The 25,458-nt window shown below is 33.7% G+C and overlaps 1 protein-coding gene across 4 annotated transcripts in view; it reads left to right on the forward strand.

Annotated features, from left to right (window-relative positions):
* LOC100252197 (structural maintenance of chromosomes flexible hinge domain-containing protein GMI1) overlaps positions 1-25,458 on the forward strand; it is a 33,617-nt gene that overhangs the window by 1,482 nt on the left and 6,677 nt on the right. For all 4 annotated transcript variants that reach the window (XR_787951.3, XM_010664558.3, XM_059733555.1 and 1 more), the window contains exons 3-26: positions 23-55; positions 147-233; positions 348-403; positions 1,549-1,632; positions 2,156-2,228; positions 4,959-5,014; positions 5,128-5,233; positions 5,381-5,449; positions 6,115-6,201; positions 7,782-7,832; positions 9,453-9,588; positions 9,763-9,824; positions 9,893-10,021; positions 12,563-12,653; positions 12,759-12,793; positions 15,486-15,561; positions 15,671-15,853; positions 15,961-16,119; positions 16,322-16,343; positions 16,445-16,559; positions 16,675-16,791; positions 17,100-17,459; positions 17,566-17,675; positions 25,266-25,443. Coding sequence is in view for 3 of the 4 variants with exons in the window: in XM_010664558.3 (XP_010662860.1) it covers positions 23-55; positions 147-233; positions 348-403; positions 1,549-1,632; positions 2,156-2,228; positions 4,959-5,014; positions 5,128-5,233; positions 5,381-5,449; positions 6,115-6,201; positions 7,782-7,832; positions 9,453-9,588; positions 9,763-9,824; positions 9,893-10,021; positions 12,563-12,653; positions 12,759-12,793; positions 15,486-15,561; positions 15,671-15,853; positions 15,961-16,119; positions 16,322-16,343; positions 16,445-16,559; positions 16,675-16,791; positions 17,100-17,459; positions 17,566-17,675; positions 25,266-25,443 (2,475 nt within the window). In the remaining variant the exon portion in view is untranslated. The remainder of the gene's footprint in view (positions 1-22; positions 56-146; positions 234-347; positions 404-1,548; positions 1,633-2,155; positions 2,229-4,958; positions 5,015-5,127; positions 5,234-5,380; positions 5,450-6,114; positions 6,202-7,781; positions 7,833-9,452; positions 9,589-9,762; positions 9,825-9,892; positions 10,022-12,562; positions 12,654-12,758; positions 12,794-15,485; positions 15,562-15,670; positions 15,854-15,960; positions 16,120-16,321; positions 16,344-16,444; positions 16,560-16,674; positions 16,792-17,099; positions 17,460-17,565; positions 17,676-25,265; positions 25,444-25,458) is intronic.

The raw sequence follows: 25,458 nt of genomic DNA on the forward strand, positions 1-25,458 counted from the left end.
TCTTTTTTTTTTTTGCAATTAGGATGGGTCAGGTCAGAGTGCTGATACCTTTAAGGTTGGCTGTTCGTATTGCATTATTAACTGCTTATGTAATGGTTTTTTGCTTGGTTGAGAGAATCAGTCCTGTAATCCTTTTTGTCATGTAGAACATGTGGGATTTGACACCAGATACTGACCTATTAGCGGAACTTCCTGAAGAGTATGCATTTGAGACTGCTCTTGCGGATTTAATTGTAAGTTGTCACTTGAATATAGCCGAAGATTTGGTTGTGTGTATCATTAATTGTTCATTCCGGTGCCTACTAGTTTTTATGTGGGTATTTATTATATGCTTAATTATTTATCAGGACAATTCACTGCAAGCAGTATGGTCTAATGGTATGAGTGAGAGGAGATTGATTAGGTATGGAATTTCTGTGATCATGATTTTGCTATGTTGAGCATGTTCGATTTTGGTGAACGTTTTCTTTTCTAAATTGTTTTATTTATTTTCTGCAAATATCATGTACAAAGTTGAAAATCTGAAGTTAAATGTTTCATTGTTGAAATAGGAATATGGCCTCATTGGAAATTGCATGTGTGAATCATGAATCAAATAAGGGTTATGTTTTTTTGCATATTCTGTAGTCTTTAGTAGTTAGGATCTGCCTCACCTTAATCCTATGAAATGATAAACAATCACTTTTTGATACATTTCATGCCCTTTGGATTTTACTGATATATAAAGAGAGGAAAACCCTTAATTGATTTCTATGAATGTAGATATGGGCCGTATGGCCAACAGAAAAGTCCTGTGGCTGATCCCAGGAAGTTGAGATAGGACTTATGTTGAGTTGCTGAGAGTCTGCTGAGAATGAATTTTTTTATACAAGTGACTATATGGCTAAGCTCTGTGCTTTTTTATAATGAGGCTGAGGGGGGACTCAAGGGTATCTTGGAAAACAACATCCCATAGAAAAATAAGTTAGGAGAGTTAAATGGAAGTACTTGCTCCTCACTTTTCATTTCAACTGTTTCATTTGATTCATTCTTCACAGTTTGGCCTCTTTATGTAGAAGTGCTAAATGTTGAGGATCTGAATGAGATAGAAAGGAGAAAGGAAGACAAATTCAAAAGCATTCATTTGATTCAAAAGCACCTGTGTTCCTTGTGGGTAACTTTAAATTTGAGTTACACCAATTTAAAAGTACTTTTAAAAAGTTTTATTGATCCTTGGAACTTCAATGATACTTTATAGTTATGCTAGTGCCTTGACATTATTCTTATTATTATTCCTTTTAACTTGACAAGATTGTTCTGTCATGATCACTCAACTTGAAGTTTCAGTGTTAATTGTTAAGCTGCATATTTATATTGTTGAACCTGTTGGTTTATCAGATTGCAACACTTGTGAGCTTCTTAAGCAAATTGTGGAATACTACTAGTCAGCTCTTTGTGTGTGTGTGTGTTTTTTGATAGGCCTACTAGTCAGCTGTGTATTAGGTTTTAGTTTGACATGAATGTTTTTGTATGTTTCTCTGGTCCCTTATTGATTTAATTTTTATACAGTGTGGATATTGTCGAAGATAGGATTTCAATCTTTGACAGTGGTCCTGGAATGGATGGCAGTGATGAAAACTCTATTGTGAAGTGGTAAGATGTAGTGATCTTTTCTTATTAATGTTCTAGGGACAGGGTATCTATTGAATTTTGTTCTACTGTTGTGGGCCTATAGAAATTTGGATGTTTGTAGAGGGAAGAATGGCTTGTAATGATCACTTGGTGAAATAGTCAAAATATGACTCTTGAGTTTATCACTTGAAGGAAAGAATTTAATGCTATAAAGAAATCAAATGGGTAACATCAACATTGAAAATTAATGTTGCTTTATATTTGAGAAAGCTTTACTAGACTGAAATTAGAGAAAGAAAAAAGAAAAAAGAGTAATTTCAGTGTTCATGCTCCATAGACTGTTAGATACCATTCTAAGGGTATTGGATATCATCTTCCTCAAAGTGTGGTCAACACTTTTCCATGTCTCTTACAACTTAATGGTTGTTTCTTATTTCTCTACTCGACAATCTTTAGTAAGTTTGTGGTAGAGTTCATCCAAGTAATTAGATATATGTTTATATATGTTTCATGCAATGCTTGCCATTCATCCTTCTATTTCAAGGGGAAAGATGGGTGCATCACTTCATAGGTCCTCCAAGGCACAGGCAATAGGGGGCAAGCCTCCATACCTAAAGGTAAAATTTAATTTTTGACAAACTTTATAAGTATGTGTTTGTATATGTTCTATTTGCAGTTTGAAAGTAGAATCGTTAAAAAAGGCATACTTGGATTTCATATTTCTCAACATACAAACAAAATGCATAATTGCACAATGTTCTAACAACATAAAATGAATCTTACATATATGTTTTACTTGAACAGTCATTTATACTTTGAAATTATAATGCAAAAGAGTAGCTAAATTGGGTATTGGAGTTCTCAAAATGTCTACATTTTTTTAACTTAGACACATGTTCATACTGTTCAATATTTGGATATAAAAATGGGTATATTAACATGTTAATAGTCAGTAGTTATCTAGAGAAGTGCTATATGTTCTCAAATTTTGATCTTATCTAACTTAAGAGATGATGGATAATTCTTAAATGGTTAGCTTAGTGTCACAGGATGCTTCAAATGAGCCTCCTCATGGGTTTATATAGAGCCCAGGAAGCTTCTGGAGACTCTTGGAGCCATCTACACTAAGCCATTGGAGGGAAGAGTGTAGAAGGTTCTAGAGATGCCTAGAGATGTCCACACATCTCTACACTATGGTGGAAGGCATGAGAGGAGTCCAAAGCTTTCTAGAGAATTCTAGAGATCTCTTGTACATAGGGTTGTACATAGAATTGTGTAGGGTATTCTAGAATCTTCTTGATTTGTAAGGAACCCTCCAAGGTTCCAGAGAGTTCCATTGGTGCCTATAAATAGGTGAGGGCCTTATTTGGCCAAGGCACCACCCAAATCACTTCCTAACCAAACACTTGTAAAGGCTTCCTTGAGTAATAAGAGCTTCTATTCTTTAAGAGTTGCCTACTACGCCTTCTACAACTTCCGAGTTGCGAGCATCTTAGCCTAGCAAGCTAAGCATTGATAGTAAGACTGACTTAACAAGATCAAGCGTCTTGACTTGTCTAAGTGCCGCACGAGTTTAGTAAACGACTAAGTCCGTGACATTAGGCTACCTACATATATATATTCCTAGGTAGGGCTTTAGGATTTATGGCGGAGAAGACGAAATTAAGGTTTATGGATGACATATAGGTTAGAATGACTACAATTTAGGTGGTTTATTGGATGCACTGAAGTCAAGTAACCTGCCACAAAACCATCCTGTTTATCTCCAAATTTGGGTTACTCAACATAAGTGTTTGGTGGTTTCTTGGATTTGGACCATGTTTAGGCTCAAACTTGAGTTATGGCTGGGTTTGAGAATGAACTCTAACTTAGCTATATTTGAGATGATGTGAGTTTGAGTAGCCTATGTTTATGAATTTTGTGTTTGACCCATTGAAAAAAATATCAAAAGCCATCTTATTGTTTCTACTGAATCACAATAGATTTTTTTTCCTTTTTCTTTTTGTCAGAAACCCAATATAATACAATAGATTCTAGTGGTGGGATTTTGGCACTGTTAGCATTACTAGGGAACTTGTGATACTCATTTATACACCAAACAAAACACCTTGAGATTGGGCTGGCCCAAAGTCATCCCTAATCCATTGAAGACTGGACTGGGCATAAGGCTGAGAGCATGTCAAGCCAGGCTTGAACCCAGTGTGTTGGGTATGATATAAGGCCAACCTTGGACCAGACCAACCTTGGACCAGACCAACTTCTGAGTTGGATTATATTTTGGGTTTGGTATCAGGCTAACCTTGGACTGGCCCGTCTTAATGTATGTCTCTAGAATCGAAGGAAGAAGCTTGCTACATATTCTTTGAATTTTGAACAATGAAGAAAAACCAGCTTTTCATGCCTAGGGGGATGCAGCTAAATAGGCTTAAGGTTTATGATAAAAATGGTAGGAAGTGTCCACAGCAGTGCAGTCTGTGCAAAAAAGAGGGAAAAAAACAGAAGAAAGGGAAGAAGAAAATCATAGGAATCACACATTTTATGCTCAATAATTCAGTTGTTAAAACTCTGAAATTCAATGTGGTGTATTGAGCTTTATTTTTAGACGTTAGAAATTAGAAAAATCATTAATAAAATTAAAAATGCAACACTTAGAAACTCAGTTAACCTATATATTAAGAAAAAGTACAAGAAATCGGCTCCTAGCTAAAGATGCAATTTGAAACTAACATATAGGAACTCATAGAAAATAAATGTTTTAAAGGAATAGAAAATTTTAAAATAAGTAATTTCCTGCAAAGAATATTTTGTAGACATTGTCAACCTATTTATGAAATGCCCCTGATCATATATGCACATGCTTGTGTAAGAAGAAAGAGAGATTATAGAAAAAACATGAGACAGATGAGAGAGTTCCGTTGGAGCTGGGAAATATGGGATGCTTTGTATTGTTTATTTGAGATTGAGTTCAAGGTGTAGATGCCAGAGTAAGGAAACATGGGATGGTTTCAAGGCTTGAGTTGTTTATTTGTGTTCTCTTTCCTCCATATTGCTTGCTGTGGTATTGTTTTTCCTCTAACCAAAGCTTCTGCTGCCATGACATTGATATAAGAGCTTCTGTTGGTCCAGCCATATCCTTCAAGTTATTTTTTAGGTCTTGATAATCTTTGTATTTTACAAAGATTTTGATGATGATATCAAGCCATTTATATTCATATTACAATTATGTAATGGACTACAGAAACTATCAACTTTAGATATGATGTGTTCATTAGTTTTCAGGTAGAAGCAATTTTTCCTTTTATTGGATGACCTTTTATGCTTGTTAATAGTTGGTTTGCTCTATGCAGCCCTTTTTTGGAATGTTTGGATATGGAGGTCCTATTGCATCCATGCATCTTGGGAGGTATGGTTATTCTGGAGAAAGTTCTCACTTCATGATTGCTCTATGAGCAAGCCCAAGTGTAGAAGGCCTCAAGTTTAACTTCATCTCTTACACATTTTGCTGCCCTGATATAGGTGTGCTTTAGTTTCTTCCAAGACAAAGGAGTCCAAGAAAGTATATACTTTACATCTTGAGAGGGAGGCTCTTCTCAGCAGTTCTGGTTCTGACCTCACCTGGAGGGTAATGACCCTGTGCTTGTTAAAAGGGTTTTCTGTCTTCTGCTATTTTTGGTCAACTTCACTTTTTGGTTTGTGGTACTTTTTGTCTTTTCTAGACACTGACACGTCAAATTTCTGCATTGGAAATATTTGTGTTGTTTTATTTTAGACTTCTGGAGGCATCAGGAATCCATCAGAAGAAGAAACCGAGAAATCACCTCATGGAAGCTTTACAAAGGTAACTTCTGTTTCATAGGTTTCCATTAGTTCAAATTTGGATGCAAACAATGCTGGTATAGTCTTGCAATTTAATGAAGTCAGCAACTATCAATAGCAAAACTAATGGCAATTTGTTGGAGGTGGTCCATATGTAATGAAACCAAAATCTATTAGGGTTGTGAAGGCAGTTTTTAAAAAAGCAGGAAGTCCAAGTTCATTTCAGGTCTATTTTGCTAAGTTTGCCTTAAACTCTTGCCTTTTGTTTCTAAATGTTTCTGGAGTAATTTTTCTTTTTACTATGCATTATAGAATAAGAAAATATGTTGGAGTTTTTATTTCATATTAGAGATTTCAAATATTTTATCTGAAGGAATTTTGAACTATTGGTCAAAAGTTTATCTGAACTTTTTACTATGCTTGGTTTACTATGCATTATATTCCTTATTTTCATGCCTTTCTTTAGGATTTTTCTTGTCATTGTATATATATATATTTTTTAATTTCTTGGTAGGCTTTCTTTGTCATTGTATTTTTTGTGTCTCGAGCCACATAATGTCAAATCATTGTTCATGCTGAAGTCTCTGTTATGTTAGGTCTACATACCAAAGTCGCAGTTAGGGAGTATGTGCATCTGTTGTTATTGAAATCACTTTTTTAACTGAATGTATTTTTTTACTATACCAGGTTGAGATTTTCAAGCCAAAAATTGAAAGGTTGAACGTATTTCAACTTCAACGCAAGCTGAAGGACATCTATTTTCCATATATTCAGGTCTGATTGCACCAATAAATAAGCTATTTTTGGTTGCCTTAAGTTGTAACTTATAATTGAATAAAAGAAAATTTTCCTAATTTTTATATTAATATTAGTTTTCATTAACTTTTGGTTATATCAGGTCCTATTTCCTGTTTTTGAATCGATCTGAACAATTTTTAAATTTATTTATTTTTTTTTTTTTTACGATATGGTTATATTATGTTGTTATTATTATTTAAAATAGATCTAGAAAATAAGAAAAAAAAGCACTATTCTGATTACTGAAATGCCTGTAGAGAACTGTCTTAATAGAAGTCCAAATATCAACCCTCAAAGGCATTAAATATTGTAGTTAATTGCAACTGGAGGGAGAGATAAAATGCTATGCTTGAAGGACTTAAAACTGTTGAAAGTTGAATGTCTACAAACTTTCCTCTATTTCGACTTTATCCTGGCCATGTGGCCCTTTGGCAGATGATTAATCCTGTAGGACATTCACCAACTAATTGAAAGCCTAGAAATATATGCATTTTGAGGGAATGGTGATGGTGAGGTGGGCAAAACATCAGGAACTGGTCCAATTTCTCATGTGATACTGTTCACATAACACACAAGTTAGTAGTCTCCAAATTTAGGAATACAAGATAATCCAGGTTTAGGTTATTGTGCAAGGCTGGTGTTAAGTAATAGAAGTTAGGAATAACCGTGCAACCAATTTAGTTTAACTCATGAACTATTTCAGTTACTGTAGCTACTCTAGAAACTTCCAATGTATAGAATAATATATATATATGTATGTACATGTATTTTCAAGAAAGACTGTGGAATAAAGAAACAGAGGAAACCCTCTTTTTCGAGATATTTCTGTAACACTCTCTCAAATAAGTGGTAGATCTCTGCATTTTATCTGCTGGAGGTTGCAAAAAGCATAAAAGAGTAGCTCAGGTGGCAATTGGGGGGGTGGTTCAAGTTTGCTTCCATACCAAAAAAAAAAAAAAAAGATTGTTGGGAAAAAAAAAAACTGGTATGCGAGTTAGGACTGTATTAGTTGATGTACACATGGTTTATGCTCAACCTATTGATGATTGACCTTGATCTTGTTCAATAGCTTATGCTGGTGACAGAAGGCTTTCTATTTTGTACACTATTGATTAAGGTGTAAATTGATCTAGGAGCTGTTTTAATAGGAATCAATAACATGAAACTATTGACGAATTTTTGTGAACGTTGGGGGGTGGGGGGGTTGAACTTCTCAAACTTGTTATTTTGTATCCAAAGGAAGTGAAAACATATATTTCCATTTTCCATTAAAAAATGAAGCATACTTTTTCTTCCTATGGCTTTTTTGAGGTTTATGCCTTGTGAAGACAATTTGCGGCACACTTGTATTCCCTTGCAGCCTATCAAACACCTATAGTTATAAGCTGAATCATTTAAATAAATTTTCATATTTTTCACTAATGTGATAATTTCTTCTTTTGGCTGCTATAAGTGAATTTATCTTGTGTTTTTAGTATATTTATCTAAGATGAGTAATAACTGAATCACAATATCCTTTATTTGCATCATTATAATTCATTTCTGTTGTTGTGCAGTGTGATGAAGTGTGTGACACAGGAAAGACTAACACACCGGTTGAGTTTCAGGTTATAAATATGTACTTTATCTTAATAATTTTTTAATTTTTTTTCCTTTTAGTGTTTATCCATACCTCTTGTTGGTCCATTATATTTTACCAATTTAAGCTTTCCTGTATTGAAGCTTTAACACAGTGAACTTTTTCAAATTTGATTTAAATGTCTGCTAGTGGTTGTCATGAGGTAGCAACCTTATAATTGATCCTTAGCCTGGGGATCCAAAATGAAAAGCCAGAAAGAGATACAAATAAAATAGATAGAAACTAAAAGTTGGGTCTTTTCATGGAAATGTCTTTTAAGAGCACAATCCTATTGTGAGACAGGGAAATCTTGAATTCATCATGAAAGAACTTTAACTAATTAGAAACAAGCTAGATTTTATAAAAAATTCCAATGATTTCATCCTATAAATTATCTTATAGTAAAAGAATAAAAAAGAGTTTTGTTATTACAAAACTTTGCCATACAAAATAAAAGTATTGAAGAATCATTTTCCTGCTCAAATTTTCAAATGTGAAATATGAAAGGAAAAAAAAAAAAAAAAAGGAAGAAGAAGAAGCTTTTATGTAAGTGTTCTTCATGCAAATTTTGGTTGTTACATTTGATATTTTTGATTGTTTTGTTGATATTTTCATTGTGCTGCAAAATAATATTTTCCTTGCTTAATAATATCAAATATAATATAGGATGGATAATATGTATACACAAAAAACCTTTGAACCTCTTGAGGACAAATACTCTGTTAGCTCCCTAAAAGAGTTCAGTTTTTTTTACTTCTATAGTTAATGCCTCGTTATGTTTCTTCTATCTTCAAATATCTGGTGAGATGATCATCTGATGCGAAAGATTAGCATATGAATATAAATTTTTTTTTTTTGCTAATTCAGCAATCCAGCTGTAAAGAAAGAATAGGAGAATCTCTAGAAGGTAAAGCTGAAGTGGTGGTAAAACCCATATTTATTATGTTGGTTTTGATGCTCATGGCTCTTATGAATTTGAAGTGATTCAAGATAACAATTTTTATGAAAATTGGACCCAATCTATCATCAATCTATATAGGGTGCATGAAAATTGAACTCAGTGGGACTAATCAGAACATCACCTTTGAAAAAATGAAAAATACCAACCATAGTAATATATAGAAGTGAATACAAATTGAACCAATCACAAAATAACTGCTTCTACAGATCTCCAAGAGGGAAAATTCTTATAGGATCTAATAGGTTTTTGTATGGCAGAAAAAGACTATTGTTCCCAAGCTGTCTTTATCACTGCCACAAAACATTATAAATGTCTTCTGAACAATGTTGATTTCCAAAATCATAGTAGTTTTCATTAAGGATAGATATCCAAATGGTTTGGTTTTTTCCGTACAGTAGCTTGTATTATAAAACTCTATCTCTATAGCTTATTCTATTTCAATTTAATCAATGTATTTGTTTTTTCATAGTTTCCATTTTTATTTTTAATTTTTTTTTATATATACAAAATTGTTATATAAGGTGGGTGTATGTGTTTCTATTCTATTATATTATGTATTATATAGCATGTGAGTTCACCTTATATATGGTTCATTTCCACTTTAAAATGTTCTTATAGGAAACTTGAGAAGGAATTATGCTTTTTCAGGTCAATGGGTTAGATTTAGCCGAAATTGATGGTGGGGAAGTTGGAACTACAAACTTGCATTCTTCCAATGGCCCTGAGTTTGTTCTGCAGCTTCGTTTTTATGGTAACCAAGACAATGTTGCAACCAAAAGCCCTGGTAAGCAATACATAACTAATTTTTCATTTTTTCTTTTAGTATAATAATGTTATTTTCCCCTCTTTTTTTGCACTTACCTTTTTCATTTGTTTTTGTATGCTATAGATAACATCCATTAGATAAATTCCATTGTTGAACATCTTTTCAGTAATTAAAACTTCAAATTCCTATCAGGTTTAAGATCGTCTCAAGAAGCTAATGCACGCCTAAAGTGTGTTTATTTTCCCATTGTCGAGGTATGATAAATACCTTACATGACCTTTTTCTTCTAGACCATGTTAAAGTTTGAAACGTTATATTATAGGGTAAAGAGAATCTTGAAACGATTTTGGAAAAACTAGAAGCTGAAGGATGTGGGACTAATGAAAATTATGATACATTTAGTCGTGTATCTATTCGGAGACTCGGTCGTTTACTTCCAGACGCTCGTTGGGTAAGTTAGTACAATTTTCCTTTATGAGTTAATGAATGAGAGTTATTCTTTGTAGTTTGTACTAAAAAAGAATGGGAACCACCATTTTTCCATTTAGTGCAAAATGTAATTCTAGTCGCTTATAATGTGTGAACTGTGAAGTTCCATAATCAACAATAAGGATGTAGGTACAAACAACATTGAAATAAGATGTTCTAATTATCATAAGTTACATTGTTCTAGAACATAAACTACACATTGTGCCAAAGATATGTGCAACATGCTTGTTGTGATAATTTGAGGTTAATAAATGTATTAAATAATAATTTTATAATCTTAAATTGTGAATAAAGGCCTTGTTTGGTAGATGTTTTCTAGAACAAATGTTTATTTGATCTGAAATATTTCTAATCTGTTTTATATGTTTTTTAAATATGTTTTAAAAATAATTTTTATATATAGTGTTTTATTTTTAATAATTCTCCATATTTGTATAATTATTGTTTAAAATAACCTTTAGCAAAGTAGTGAAAACAATTAAAAGATGTTCTCTAAAAACACCATGTTTTCTATTATCTTGTTGTCAAACATATTTTCTTATTTTTTTGTTCTGGAGATTCGAAAATTATCTTTAAAAATAGTTACCAAACTTCTTGGAAGTAAGACTAATCGATTATTTTTTTGTTGTTTATCACATCAAAACACAATATATAACCTAATTCACTATTATAAAGTGGTTTGTACTTGATCAAAAATGGTTTTAATACAAACCACCCAAGTATTGTGGTTTTTAGGTGTCGTCCACTAGGATGTATTATTCTCAGTAATTAAGGCTTGAATGAGAGGAGAAGAAATAATTGCGATCAAGTGAAATTGATTTGACAATTTATGGTGAAACATCAAAATAACAATGGTTTCTAATTGAGGAAAACAATAAAATGTAAAATAAAAGAAAATTAATAGGAAATAAAATTCTCGGAGTTAGGATTTTCTAGAAAACAATCTCTATGATGAATAGATGTTGAGATATATTTTTCATAAAGTTAGATTGAAAATCTACATTCTCATCTAAACCGATTTTTGATTTAGCTTTAGGTCTTGATCTAATTTATCTTCAAATTAGGTTATTTAATCCAAGAGATTAATTTGAATCATATATTCAATTCATCTTAAATTATCTTCTAATGATTCACACAATGCAACTATTCAATCTCATCAAATCTAGCTTTAAGAATTTAATGAATCTATGTTGTTTGCATTGTAGTAGCCATCAAAGACAATTTGAAGAGAAAAATCCCCAAAATTCAATTAATCAATCAATTGGATCAAATTACCTTTGCAGTTAAAGCTCATTTCTCTAATTTACCATAGATTTTGCCTCTAGATCCTCATTTCTTCGAGAACAACGAGATTTAGACACTCATGCTTGGAGATTTGATCTCACAAGGCATGTTTGGCTAGTGAGAAAGTGAAGGAAAATGAAAGAAAATAGAAAATTCTATTAAGAGAGAAAATCTAGAAAATTCTACAATTTGAAGTGTCCAAAGGCTGACATGAGAAATTTAAGTTTCTATTTATAGACCAAGGTAAAGTGGACACTTGGCAATCTCTCATTGGTCTTCTAGAATTTTCCAAATTCACAAATTTGGAATTTAGCATCAAACTCATGATTTCACATGAGCTTCAACCATTTCGCATGAAAACTGTCATTTTTGCACGGTCATGTGAAATTCAGTGGAACAACAACAACATTAGAGAGCTTTTTGGACCATTTCGCATGACTATGCAAAATTTTTGCATATTCATGTGAAATCAACTTACGCATCTTCCTTGGCTTGCAGTCGATTTTCCTCCTCTGGTCCATTTCGTACAATCATGCGAAATTTTCGTATGATTATACGAATCTGCAACATATTGGTTTTTGAGCTCCTCTTGGTCATTTTTTCAATTTTCTTATTTTGACTACAAGTTAGCCACCTCCAATAAGCCCAAATCTCAGTCCAAACCAATTGCATTACTTCTTTTATTATGCATTTGGATAATCATCAACATTATTTGTTCTCTTCAATTTGATTCATCTCTTTTGTCATCAATTTATCAAAATCATACCTTGAAATGACTCCATAACTTCATAAAACTTGTTAGTAACTTTTGCAAGGGTAACAACATGTTAATTGAGTGTTTTAGGCATAATTACTACTCAAAATATGTGAAACTCATGAGAATTATTATCTAAAATATGCTATTTTTGAGTTGTAATCAAAGACTTTGTTGGATCAAAGAATTTCTCATTTTAGGGATGCATTGAGGAAGACAGTATGACTTTGTTGTGGACATGAAAATGCAATTGCTTTGTGATTGGCCTGCCTTTAAGAATGTGCTTAAACATAATGATTTCTCCTTAGGTTACCACAAAGAAAGAAACATAAAAATCAATATATTCAGTATAATTTGGAATTCAATTTACATTTTTCTGCATCTAGTTTTTGTATGCTTTTACTACATCAATGTGCTAGGTGATTAACAACTACGAGTAATGTTGTCATTCCTATTTTACTACAGTCACTACTTCCTTTCATGGAACATAAGCTGAAAAAGGGAGACAAAGGCCAATTGTTGAAGAGATGTTGCCGGAGAGTAAAATGTTTTATTGGTAAAGTTATCATATTTATTTTTTCCTATAGACATGTGTACTGTGATCCTTTCCTTTTTTTTTTTTTTTTTCCATCGTCAACCCTAGAAAACATTTTCATTGCAGATACTGATGCTGGTTTTAACCCTACACCTTCTAAGGTATGAGTTATTGTCTATGAAGGTGTCTTTTGAGTTCCACCTTTAAAATTTACCTTTATGATACCATGAACCTATCAATGTGTCTCAAAGTTATTCTTATGAGTCAGTGTTCACCTCCAAAACTTCTTAAAAAATGTTTTTGGTTGGCTTGTGTTTTCTGCTTAATACAACATACTTTATGTGAGGAACTTAATCGATTCTTATCAACCTGAGAGAAATCATATGGTTGAGTACTTAAAGATATGATGTTGTCAATCTTTCCAAAAACATTACCAAGTAGGTAAGTTAAAATGCTAAGGACGTTTATTTATTTATTTTTTAGGTAAAGGAATGTATATTAAAATTAGGAAAAGCAGCCAAGTACACCAACGTACATAGGATGTATATAATGAGCACCTAAAGCAAGCCCTCCTAAAAGAGTGCAAAGAACACTAACCTTTAGAAAAACCTCACCCATTCTACAAAATCAAACAAGGTTATTGAGTCTTCCCTTATATATATGCTAACCCAAGAAGAGAGATTACAAAGAAATGAAAGTTTTAACCATTGGTCATTGTGTTCTTTATCTTCAAAAGCTCTTTGATTTCATTCCCTCCAGATTGCCCAAAAAATGCGAAGACGAGCAACATTCTACACTTTTTTCCTTTTCATCCCAACAAAGGAGTCTTGCTAACTTAAGAGCAGCTAAGGATGTTTATTATAAAGCAATTATTACCTCAAAAACAGCTAAAGGAGAGATAAGTGAATTAGGAGCCAACATTGAGCCTACATTTAATGAAACTGAAGCATGGAGAAACTGAAGGTAATTGGCAATATAGCTTTAGTTGATGAAACTGAAGCAGAGGTAGACAGAAACTTGGAATCATGGAGAGATGATTCACAATCAAAATGTTTTATAAGTAAGATTAAAGGTAATTGTCATGAATGTGGCTTCACAATGATTTGTGGGACAAAGTGTTGGAAAGTAAAAGAGCAACATTTCTGTAAATGAGTGTCTGAAGTGCTCACATTGAGGTGGATTATTGACATGACAAACGAGAATTAAAACAAAAATGAGTACATTCTGAAAAAAAAACTGGTGTTAGCCTTAGTTAGGAAGAAGATGTGAGAATTGGTTTGGGTGGTTTAGACAAGGGTGAGAAAGATACTCTTCAGTGATTAGTAGGTTATTTTTGTACACGTCTTTTGACGCTTGTAATGTGATGTTTTGTGTGTATTGCCTATATGCATAGGATGGGTCCCCTGTTTGGTGTTTTTAATACATGCTCATGTTGTCTATAAAAATAAATAAAAATAAAAAATAAAAAAATAAAAAAAACCAAAAAGGATAGGATAGGATGAAGAAAAGACAAAATGCAAGTTGAGGTTGTGAGAAAAGACTTTTAGGCATAACTTTTGTAATTGATCTTACGAAGTTGGGAAAAAGGTTGATTGAATTGGGCCTCTAATACATTAAAACTCCCTCAAGGCGTAGATATCTTCTTTGGGAGGTTGCATGATTACTCCCTTGCTTTGGGTACTGATGATATTATGATGTGGGTGGAAACAAAGATCAATGAATTTTTAGTTAAGTTCTTCTACTCCTCTTTGGCTAGTAGGAGAGAGGAGCCATTCCCTCATGGAACAGTTTGGAACTCTTGGGCTCTTGTAAGAGTTGGCTTTTTTGCTTGGGCAAAGATTTTGACTTAGGATCAACTTAGAAAGAGGGGTTGGAAGATGTCTAATAGATGCTATATGTGCAAAGTAGAAGAAGAAACGGGTGATTATATTCACCTTCATTGTTCGAAAGCTTTCATTTTGTGGCAATTGATTTTTGCTCTATTTGATGTACAATGGGTGATGCACTCTTCACTGAAAAAGGCTTGGAAATAGAAGAGAAATAGGAGAGCCTTTGAGAATTGTGAAAGTTTGGACCAAACAATTAAAAGCCTTTTTTTTTGTATCTTTTTTGTTATTAGGTTAGATTGTACATCGGGGATAGATCTATGTTGATGTTAAATTTTGTGGACTGGTTAGGCTCTTTGTATGGTGCGATTGCTGGTTTTTGTGTATTCTTACCTTCTTGTTTTGTATAGGGCGTGTATACTTTTTAAATTTTTAATACAATCTATATTTGCCTATCAAAAAAATAAAATAAAATAGAACTCCCTTGAGGCAAGCACGCACCATTATGATTGGCTTAAGGAGCAGTACCTTCATCATCTTCTTTAGATATGCTGTTGTGTCCATCATGTCTATTGGTCTTTGGTTCTATTTTCTGTCATTTCAGTTGACTTTGGTTTTGTGTTGTTTACTTCCATTCTTCTTCTTTATATATTTTTTGTGGTGCTATTTATTTTTCTATTGGAGGATCTACTGTAGTGGCTTCAGCCATGCAGACAAAGAATTTCTATTGTCTTTCTTAAATTAAAGGAAAAAATTGTATTCAAGATATTTTATTGTACCTTAGATGACTTAATGGTTTCGTTTCCCTACCTTTACACATTATTTTATGTACTGCTATAAAGCAATCATATGTATCTGTTTAATCAATTGTTTGAACAAGGAGCCACTTTTATTGATTGGAAGAGTTGTGGTAAATGGTGCATGTTTGATGTTGTGAACTTTCACTGAAGTTATTCAGAAAATTATTTTTTAGTTTGTTTTTCTTGTTTTATTTAATGGGGTTGATGGGATGCATTACTTTCAACAGACGGATTTAGCACACCATAATCCTTTTACCAAGGCTCTAAAGGACTTTGGTAATAAGCCACCTGAGAAAGGGAGAGGTAATGTGTCACTGTACATGTAAATTATATAATTCTTTAACTGGTTTATGTTAGTTGAGGATGATTATATTTTGAATATTCACAATTAAGCATTTTTTATTTTTTGTAGAGATAAATGTTGAAATCCTTAGAGATGGAAAGTCATTAACTCTCTTGCAACTGGAAAAGGAGTATCTAGATTGGATTTCCCAGATGCATGATCTTTATGATGAAGAAATTGACTCTGGTGAGGACCAACCTGTCATTGTCGTTGGCTCTTTGAACAAAAAACAGCTTGGTATTTCTTCTGATGGTAAGCGCATGAACAACAGGTTCTGGGTATGTAAAGGTCCCTTTATTACATGGCATAGAAATTCAATTATCTGAGTCCTTTTTGTTCAATGCATATATAACTTGCAGTAGTAAGGGTCCATGAGATTATAAGAAGAAAAGGAAAATCTTGGAAACGTGGCCAGAAAATTAAGGTTCTTAAGGGAGCATGTCCAGGGTGTCACAAGAGCAATGTCTTTGCGACATTGGAATATATTCTGCTAGAAGGTTTTCAAGGAGATGCTGGTGGTAAGCAATCTGTCAATAACATTTAGAGGTGCACTGTATTTGATTGTGTTATATGTATAACTGCTGTTTAAATATTGGATTTAACATAAAAATACACTCTTGTTTAAGAGGTATTGACATAAAATAAGCATGTTCTTGCCCTCAAATTTGTCCTATCCTATATCTTGAGGATTATCCTAACATTTTCTTTTCTTTTTCATAGGAGAAGCTCGGCTAATATGCAGGTTCGTTATCTTGGCAATTTAGTTTGTTAAAAGTTATTTATTTATTGTTATGTTTAATTCATTAAATGTTTTCTCATGATTTATTATTTTGCCACTGGAAGGCCCTTGAGTCTTCCAGATGAGGATGGTTGTATCCTTGCAGTGGACGATGGGGCTGCTAGTTTTGACTGCCGTGGCTCTCTATCTTTACCCATTAGTGTGATTGATTCTGGAAAGGTTAGCCATTTAATTTAGGTTGACTGAATTTGTGTGTGTGTTTTTCCCTTTTCCCTTTTTGCTAGTGGTCTTACACAGTTGACTAATTTTGTAACCACCAAAATGTTCACATCAGTGCCTTGCCGTTGAAAGTTCTGAATGGCTTTTCCAACTTGAGAAACAACGTCAGAAAGCTCCTTCGACAATTGACATTCTGAGTGAGAGACATTGTCTGGAGTTGGAGGTTGATGGGGTCAGTTTATTCCTGCAGATCATCCTTTATTTAGGCTGTGAAATTAGCACTGAGGAATCTGATCTTAAGATATTATAAATTTGGGGAAGCATACCCTCTATTAATCAGTTTGCTTGTTGAGAAAATAAATAAAAGAATTTTTACATTCAAGTTTTTTGGAATCTGAAACCTAAGCTCCAAATTTTCATTATCATCTGCCATGTTCGCGGCAGTCAAATAACGTGTTGATATTTTAGCACCATTCTTTGTCTCCCCAATCAAGCATCTCCAAGAAAAAAATATTTATAAAATTTTGGTTTATTTTCCAGGCATTACCTGTTGATGCTCCGGTTCATGCTGGACAAGTTCCGCCTAAGGAAATTGTTGCTGTTGTTCGTCCTGCCAGTTTTGTTTCTTCTAGTGCCTCAAAGAACTTGGACCAAAAATATATTATCAAGGATAATTTTGCCTCAAAGAACTTGGACCAAAAGTATATTATCAAGGATAATTTGGAGTTATCTATGGAAGTGAAATTGATGGATGGCACTAAGGATACCAAACATATTTATTCAAAATGTGTGACACCTTCATCCCGTAATGGGTTTCATGGTTTATATATCTTCCCACTAGGATGCAAGTTCCCACAGTTATTTCAAAAAGCTGGTGTTTACACATTTACAGTATTCCTTGTAAGTAACACATGAATTCTTATTCATGGTTTACTCTGATTATGTGACATGGTTTTAAATCTCTTTCTAATGATGTTTTCTCCTGCAATTGGACCATATTTATTAGAAAGGCTCAAGTTTTAAGAGTTGTGAAAAAAGAGTGCTAGTTAAGGCATTGCCTAAGGTTTCGAGTTGGAGATTTTCAAGTGATATACAGAATACTGTGTACAGTGTAAGGTAAGGAACTTACCATTATATTACTGTTATACCTTTTAAGGAGATCCTAGTGAAATTCGATGAGACATTCATGATGATTTTTTCCTACATGTTCTTGATGAATATGTTTTAATGTTTCCTTCCCACTTAAGCATGTTTAGGTAATTTTTTTTCCTAGTACTTGCTTTATTGAAATTTCTTATTGTTTTCATAGGATCCTTCTTTCTTTGTTTTTCTTATATATTTTTTTTTTACTTCTTTTGTGTCTTTTATGAGCAATGTAATATTTATTAACCCGTTTTTACTGATGTGTAAAATAATGCATAAGTTTGTTATATGTATATAACTTATATGCAGAACACAATTACATGCAATACATATGTAGAATGACAATGATTGTGATCTTAAGGGTTCTCACAACTTCGGTATATGATGCACATATTATATATGTATTAAATAATAATGCAAAATTTTGCTAGTTATATTGTAATTTATCCAAATTAAAAACATTAGAATTTTGTCTTTTCATTGCACAGAAAGAAAGCATGTAAAGTTCTCTTTTCTTTATATTTTTCAAGGTTTTATTTGGTATTTTTTGCCTCTTGACATTGGTGGATACTCATAAGCATGTGATAGAGTTTGACATCAAAGGTCAAAACTTGCCAATGTGGAATTTATAAATTGTAATTTTGTATGTAAAGGATGTTTTGACACAATACATGAATTGTAATATATATAATCTATAAAATGAAATATGTGATTGTATTAATTATCTACTACATCGTTTATTTTTATAGTGAATCATTAGAAGAATATATAGCCTCAAGATTATGGGACCATAAAAGTTGGTTTTATCTACACTTTGTGAATTAATGTCACAAAATGTTATGCATTTCTTTAATTTCTAGTACATCCTACTCAACATAGCTTAAGAGGTTTGTATTTTAAAGGCTCCTTTAAAATAGTTTATTTTATTTGGTAGGGGGCTTGGGATAAGATCCTTAATCCCAAACAACTCATGAGGCATGCATGGACTCTTGTCAATTGGTATTGTTTGTGAAAATTAGGGAAAGGTTGACCAACCACTTCCTCGTCCATTGTTGTTAGGCTAATGCTTTATGGTTATTGTTTTCGCGAGTGCTTTCCACTTCTAAGAAGGAGATGTTGCTTGGTTGCCATGGTTATTTCATGAGAAAGAGTCCCAAGAGGATGTGGAAATTGGCCCTATCATTCTTGTTTGTTATGGCATCAGTCATAAATCATTTACCATTTAATTTTTAGTGATGGAGATGATTATTACTTTTTAGATATTTTATTTTCTATGCTTTTCTTTTTATTTTAAAAAACTAATTTGTGTTATGATACATAATACAAACAAAACAATGGCAAATTAAATACTATTTCTTGCCCTTGAGCCTTGGCTCAAGTTGTAAAGGGATGGAGAGAGTTTGTGGGAAGTTCCAAGTTCAAGTCTCAATGGGAACAAAATTTACCTTAAAAAAAAAGATATCATTTCAATTTATTTTAGAATTCGGCTTTTGATTTGCAAAGATCCGAATGTATGGTTAAATATGAGGATTTGCTCATAATATAAGATAAAGTTGGGGTTAACCCCCAAAAAACACATTGATTAGGTGATAAAAATTAGGAGAAAATAATGAAGCATAGGTCAAGATATGCAATAAGGGTGGTTGTCAAGGAGATCATCTAATGACCCAAATTAGTGTTAAGATATTACATGGCTGAATTATATAGAATGTTTGATTGTTACAAGTCAAATACTATTCTCTTTTGTATATATGCATACATAAAACTGGTTCATGGTTTGAGAGAACTAGATAAATTAGTGTAATAATAAGCTACATGAGATGATTACATCCTATTAGGATAAAATATTTCATTTGAGTATGATAGTTTTGAATATATTAGGTACAAGTATAACTTCTATACGTCAACTAATAGCTTTTATTGAGTCATTGCAAGTTAATTAAATATCATTGCGAGCTCTATTTATTAATTTTATTTTCTTGGTATCATAGTGCAAAATCCAGAGTCTCCATTGTTCTTTTCTTTTTATGGTCCTCCAGGTGGTTAACAACTAGTTTTTTTAATTCCATGTTAGTCATGCATTTCTCTATTCAAATGCTACAATTCTTCATAGGCTAGTGAATTTCAGTCTCAATAGTTTGATAGTAAAAGCATCTTTCACATGCAAAGACACTAGAAGTCATAAATTGGTGCTATGCCATTACCTAACTTAATATTCATGCTACAGGTTTAGCTGCCACTTTGACTAAAAAGCTTAAGCTATTAGATAATGGACATATAACGTATATTGTGGTATCACAATTGCCTTGGCAAGCAATGGGAACAAATAGCTTTATGAATGATAGAGAAATAAACGGTGTTAGGCTACCAACTTGATTAAAAGCTTCAGTAGTTGGGATATAAGCTCACAATGTATATTAGGCTAACACATTTCCTCATGTGTGGCTACATACCTGCATGTAGATTGAAAAATTCATGTGTGGTCTCATACCTGCATGTGAGAGACAAATTAGCAGTTATTGATTCAAGATAAATAGGCAGGGAGAGACTTGAACACACGATCTCTAGTTAACTATAGTTCCAATACCATGTTAGGCTATCGACTTTCTTAAAAACATAAGCTGTTAGAATATAGACTTACAATGTATAAGAGACTAACAAATGGGTCAACAAGCAATAGAAAAAAATGAGGAATAAACAAAGATAATGATTTGAACTCAAGAAATAAATAGGTTGGAAAATAACAATAACAAATAGTCAATGGATCATAGAGAAATAAATAAGGGATAACAAGTGGGTTAAGAGATTATAAAAAATAAATGGGGAATAAACAAAGAGTGGCATTTGAACCTCGGGCCTGTTAGAAAACAGATAATGACTCCCCCCACATGTGGCTCCAATCCACACATGGAGAAACAAATAATAGATCAATGGATCACAAAGAAATACGTAATAGAATAAATAGGTGAAGGGACCTATAAGTTTAACCTATTAGGTAATGGACTAACACTACTTTATTTTGATTTTCAAATATAATTTATGTACAACAAAAATTACCAAATGAGGCAGCTCAAACATTTTCATGTGATAGTACCTACTCTAAAGAGTAATTAGTTAACTTTCCCACCCATGCAGCACCTAAAACACATACACACCCACACACCCACACACCCACGCATTAACAACGAGCGGACATAGAGGGGCTGCATCTCCATCGTCTGAATTTCCAAGAAGCTGAAAATTTGGAAGTGCCTTTCTCTGAGGAAGAAATCCATTCTGCCCTGTTGGAGCTGAATGGTGACAAAGCTCCTGGGCTGGATGGTTTCATAGTGGCCTTTTGGCAAGCGTGTTGGGACTTTGTGAAGGAGGAAATCTTAGAGTTGTTCAAGGAGTTTTATGATCAAAGATCCTTTGCCAAAAGCCTGAACACCACTTTCCTGGTCCTTATTCCAAAGAAAGGGGGTGTTGAGGACTTGGGGGATTTCCAGCCCATTAGCCTTCTAGAGAGTCTGTACAAGCTGTTGGCTAAGGTGATGACCAATAGGCTGAAGAAGGTTTTAGGAAAGGTGGTTTCCGAGAATCAAGATGCGTTTGTGAAGGGTAGACAAATTTTGGATGCCTCACTTATAGCTAATGAGGTGGTTGATTTTTGGTAAAAACGAAAAGAGAAAGGGCTGATTTGTAAATTGGACATTGTAAAAGCCTATGACAGCATAAATTGGAGTTTTCTAATGAAGACTTTGCATAAGATGGGCTTTGGATCTCGGTGGATGGAGTGGATTTGGCGATGCATCTCAATTGCCAAGTTCTCTGTTCTGATCAATGGGGTGCCTGCAGGCCAAGGAGGAAAATGTCGGGATATATTGGCGATATATCGCCGATATATCGTGTATCGGGAGGGGTCGACACGATATTTCGTGAAGAAAAATCGGAGGGGAGATATTTCCGTAAATATCGCCAAAATATCGGCGATATATCGATTTGGAGAGATATATCGAAGATATTTTGAAAAAATCGCCTCTGGTGGCAAAATATCGGTGATATATCGGCGATATATCGGTGATATATCGGAGATATATCGCTGATTTTTTGGTGATATTTCCCCTTCTTCATGCAACGTGATCTGACGGCCTAGATCACGCCTGTGTTGATCCGACAACCTAGATGTGATTCCAATGGTAATATGGCGATCCAACGGTCAGATTGCTCCCAATTTTTTATCCAACGGCCAAAATTGATTTTCAACGGTAAATTAATGTTCCAACGGCTATTTTGGCCCAAATTTATTTTATAAATAACCCAAATTTCATCTATTTTTGCTTTCATTCTTTATTTGCTCTCTCATTACTCCAATTTTTATTAAGGTTGCTCAATTATTTAATCATTTTAAGGTATATTTATTTTAAATTGTAATTAATTTTGTTTGCAATTGTAATTAATTCATGTATTTTCAATTAATTAGTATGTTTGCAATATGGATTATTTAATGCTATTTTTACATTCAATTGTAATTAATTTTTATATTTTTATTGAATTAACTTAGGTTAATTTGATTATTTAATTATAAATTGATATGTTTATTTTAAATGATTATTTGTGATTTATTTTCACATTTAGAATTAAATTAAACTAGTTAACTTAGCTAAATTATTTAATTAATTTAATTAACATGCTAAATTATTTAATTAATTTAATTAACATGAACTAGTATATTTTGAATATGAAATATGTTTATTTAATGAATTTAATGTGTACAAATTATTGATATTTAATGAAATGAAATATTTTATGTGACTTTATAATGAGAACAATTACAAAATTAACATTTCTTATAGATCGACATGATATAATTACATCTAATATTGCAAATTATATCATATATATATCAAAATTTTCAATAAAACAACTTTAAAATGTCCATTATACTTCTAATTATATTATTATGAGGTTTTTCTTACGTTTCCATGAGTTTTTAACAATTTTAAGTTTACCGATTTTTTTTCCAGAATATCCACCGATATATCTTCGATATATCCAATATATCTTCGATGTATCCGATATATCCGTAAAATCGAAATACCGATATATCCGTGATTACCGATATTTTCATCCTTGCTGCAGGCTTCTTTTCAAGCACCAAGGGGCTGCGTCAAGGAGACTCATTTTCTCCTTACCTTTTTGTGTTGGGAATGGAAGTGCTAAGTGCACTTTTAAGAAAGGCTGCGGATGGGGGGTTCATTTCAAGTTGTAAGCTTCGGGGGGGGGGGGGGGGGGGGGGGGGCGGGCGGAAGGAGGGAGTTAAATGTGTCCGATTTACTCTTTGCTAATGATGCAATCATATTCTGTGAAGCAATGAAAGAGAATCTAACTTTCTTGAGTTGGACTTTGGCTTGGTTTGAGGTTGCTTTCGGTCTAAGGATCAATCTGGCCAAAAGCGAATTAATTCCTGTTGGAGAGGTGGAAGAGATTGAGGAAATGGCAGTGGAGCTAGGGAGTAGAGTGGGGTCTTTGCTCACTGTTTATTTGAAGCTGCCTTTAGGTGCCTATCACAAGACTCTTTCAATGTGGGATGGGGCGGAAGAGACAATGAGGAGAAGACTAGCCTTATGGAAAAGACAATATATTTCTAAAACTGGGAGAATCATCCTTATTAAGAGCACGCTGGCCAGCATACCGATTTACCAATTATCCATTTTTCGAGTGCCCAAGATTATTGCAGAAAGGTTGGAAAAATTACAAAGAGACTTCCTTTGGGGAGGGGGAAGCTTGGAAAGGAAAGTCCACTTAATAAATTAGGAGGTGGTGTGCGCTCAAAAAGAGAAGGGTGGTCTAGGCTTAAGGAAGATTATCTTCTTGAACAAGGCCTTGCTGGGAAAATGGGTTTGGAGATTTGCCATTGAAAAGAATAATCTTTGGAAGAAGGTGCTTTTGGTGAAGTATGGCTAGGAAGGTTTTGGGTGGAAGACTAATGAGGTTTGTGGGACATATGGAGTGGGAGTTTGGAAGGAGATCCTGAAGGAGGCTTGCTGGTGTTGGGATAATTTCCAGTTTAAAGTGGGTAAAGGGACTAAAATTAAGTTCTGGACGAATCATTGGTGTGGCAATGCAGCGATGTCCCAAATCTTCCCCCGGTTATTTACTTTGGCGGTCCATAGGAATGCAACGGTTAATGAAGTGTGGGACTCTAGCTTTGGTCAAAGAGGTTGGAATCTTAGATTTTCTAGAGACTGTAATGATTGGGAGTTGAATTTGATAGGGGAGTTGCTGTTTTTGTTGAGGGATTGCAGGGCATCTTCAGAGGAGGATTCGGTTTTTTGGAAAGGTGGGGGAAGTGGTATTTTTAGGGTTAAGGACGCTTATATTCTGCTGGTTGCTCCTAATGACTTCACTTTCCCGAAGAAGAACATTTAGGTGGATAAGGCTCCAACCAAAGCTGCTTTTTTGCTTGGGAGGCCACTTGGGGGAAGATTCTCACCTTGGATAGGCTTAAAAAACGGGGATTGCAGCTCCCCAATCGTTGTTTTTTGTGTGGTTGTGAAGAAGAAACTATAAATCATATTCTTTTACACTGTACAGTGGTCAGGGTCCTTTGGGAGATCATACTCGCCTTGTTTAGGGTTCCGTGGGTGTTCCCAGAAACAATTAAAGAGGTGTTGTTCAGTTGGAAGGGCCCGTTTGTGGGGAAAAAAAGGAAAAAGGTTTGGAATTCCATCCCGTTGTGTATTTTTTAGACGGTTTGGAAGGAGAGGAATAGGTTAGCTTTCAGGGGAGGGTCTTTAGCTATTCAGAAGCTCAAAAATTCTTTTGTTTGTAATCTGTGGAGTTGGGCTTGGGTGTACATTGGTGAGGAGTCCTTGTTTCTCTTAGGCTTTTTGGAGTGGCTAGCGTCCACTTAAGGGATGGTGAAGTTGTTTGTTTCTTGTGTTTTTTGGTTTGGGCTACTGTGTATACTCCTTGTATGCCTTGTGGCTTTTTGCCGCTTCTTAATCTATTGCTTGCTTATTTCTCAAAAAAAACAACTCAGCTAGTCAAAAAACAAATTTAGAGTTATGTTGAGCTCATTAGTTTGATGTTTTTGTGCCAATCATAGTGAGACTTGCTTATTTCCTTACAAGTTATCTGAATTTTTAATGATTTATCATCACTCTAGTGTAACCAATGCCTCTTTCTCACATGTGCTTGATGCATAGTTGTCAATAGGACCAGCCATAAGCTCATTTTGATGGCCAGATCATAGGTACAATGGTTAAATTACATGTTGATGGGTGTGGTTACAACAGTGCTGTCTTTATCTGTTAGTATGTTTAATATCAAATAATTCATTGAATACTACACTTGTCTGTTGGAAGGAATAAGTAGTTGTTGCTGTTCCTGATGTTTCTTCAAGTTTGTTTACTCTTACTCACTGCAGACTGCTTTGCCTTTTGTCTTCATTTAATAACTGCTTTAATTTCTAGCTTTGTAGCTTTTATTTCTGAATAAATACTACATGTAAGTTCATTTATACTTTTCTCAATAAATTGAAATTGCTGACGATTAGTAACTTAATTTTGATTTGGACAGGGCTGGTTCGTGCTTACCACCATTTTCTATTGCTTGTTATGACTCATATGAAAATCAGATTCCATTCACATCCATACCAGAATTTATCATCAAAAGTAACTGGAATGGAGGGGTACTTGCAGATTTTGATAAAATGAAGTTGGAACTTTCATCCGATAATTTGACTCTTAAAGTTAAGGTATATTTTGCATAT

The sequence above is a fragment of the Vitis vinifera genome, chromosome 16 (genome assembly GCF_030704535.1).
Source record: "Vitis vinifera cultivar Pinot Noir 40024 chromosome 16, ASM3070453v1".
Classification (NCBI taxonomy): domain Eukaryota; kingdom Viridiplantae; phylum Streptophyta; class Magnoliopsida; order Vitales; family Vitaceae; genus Vitis; species Vitis vinifera.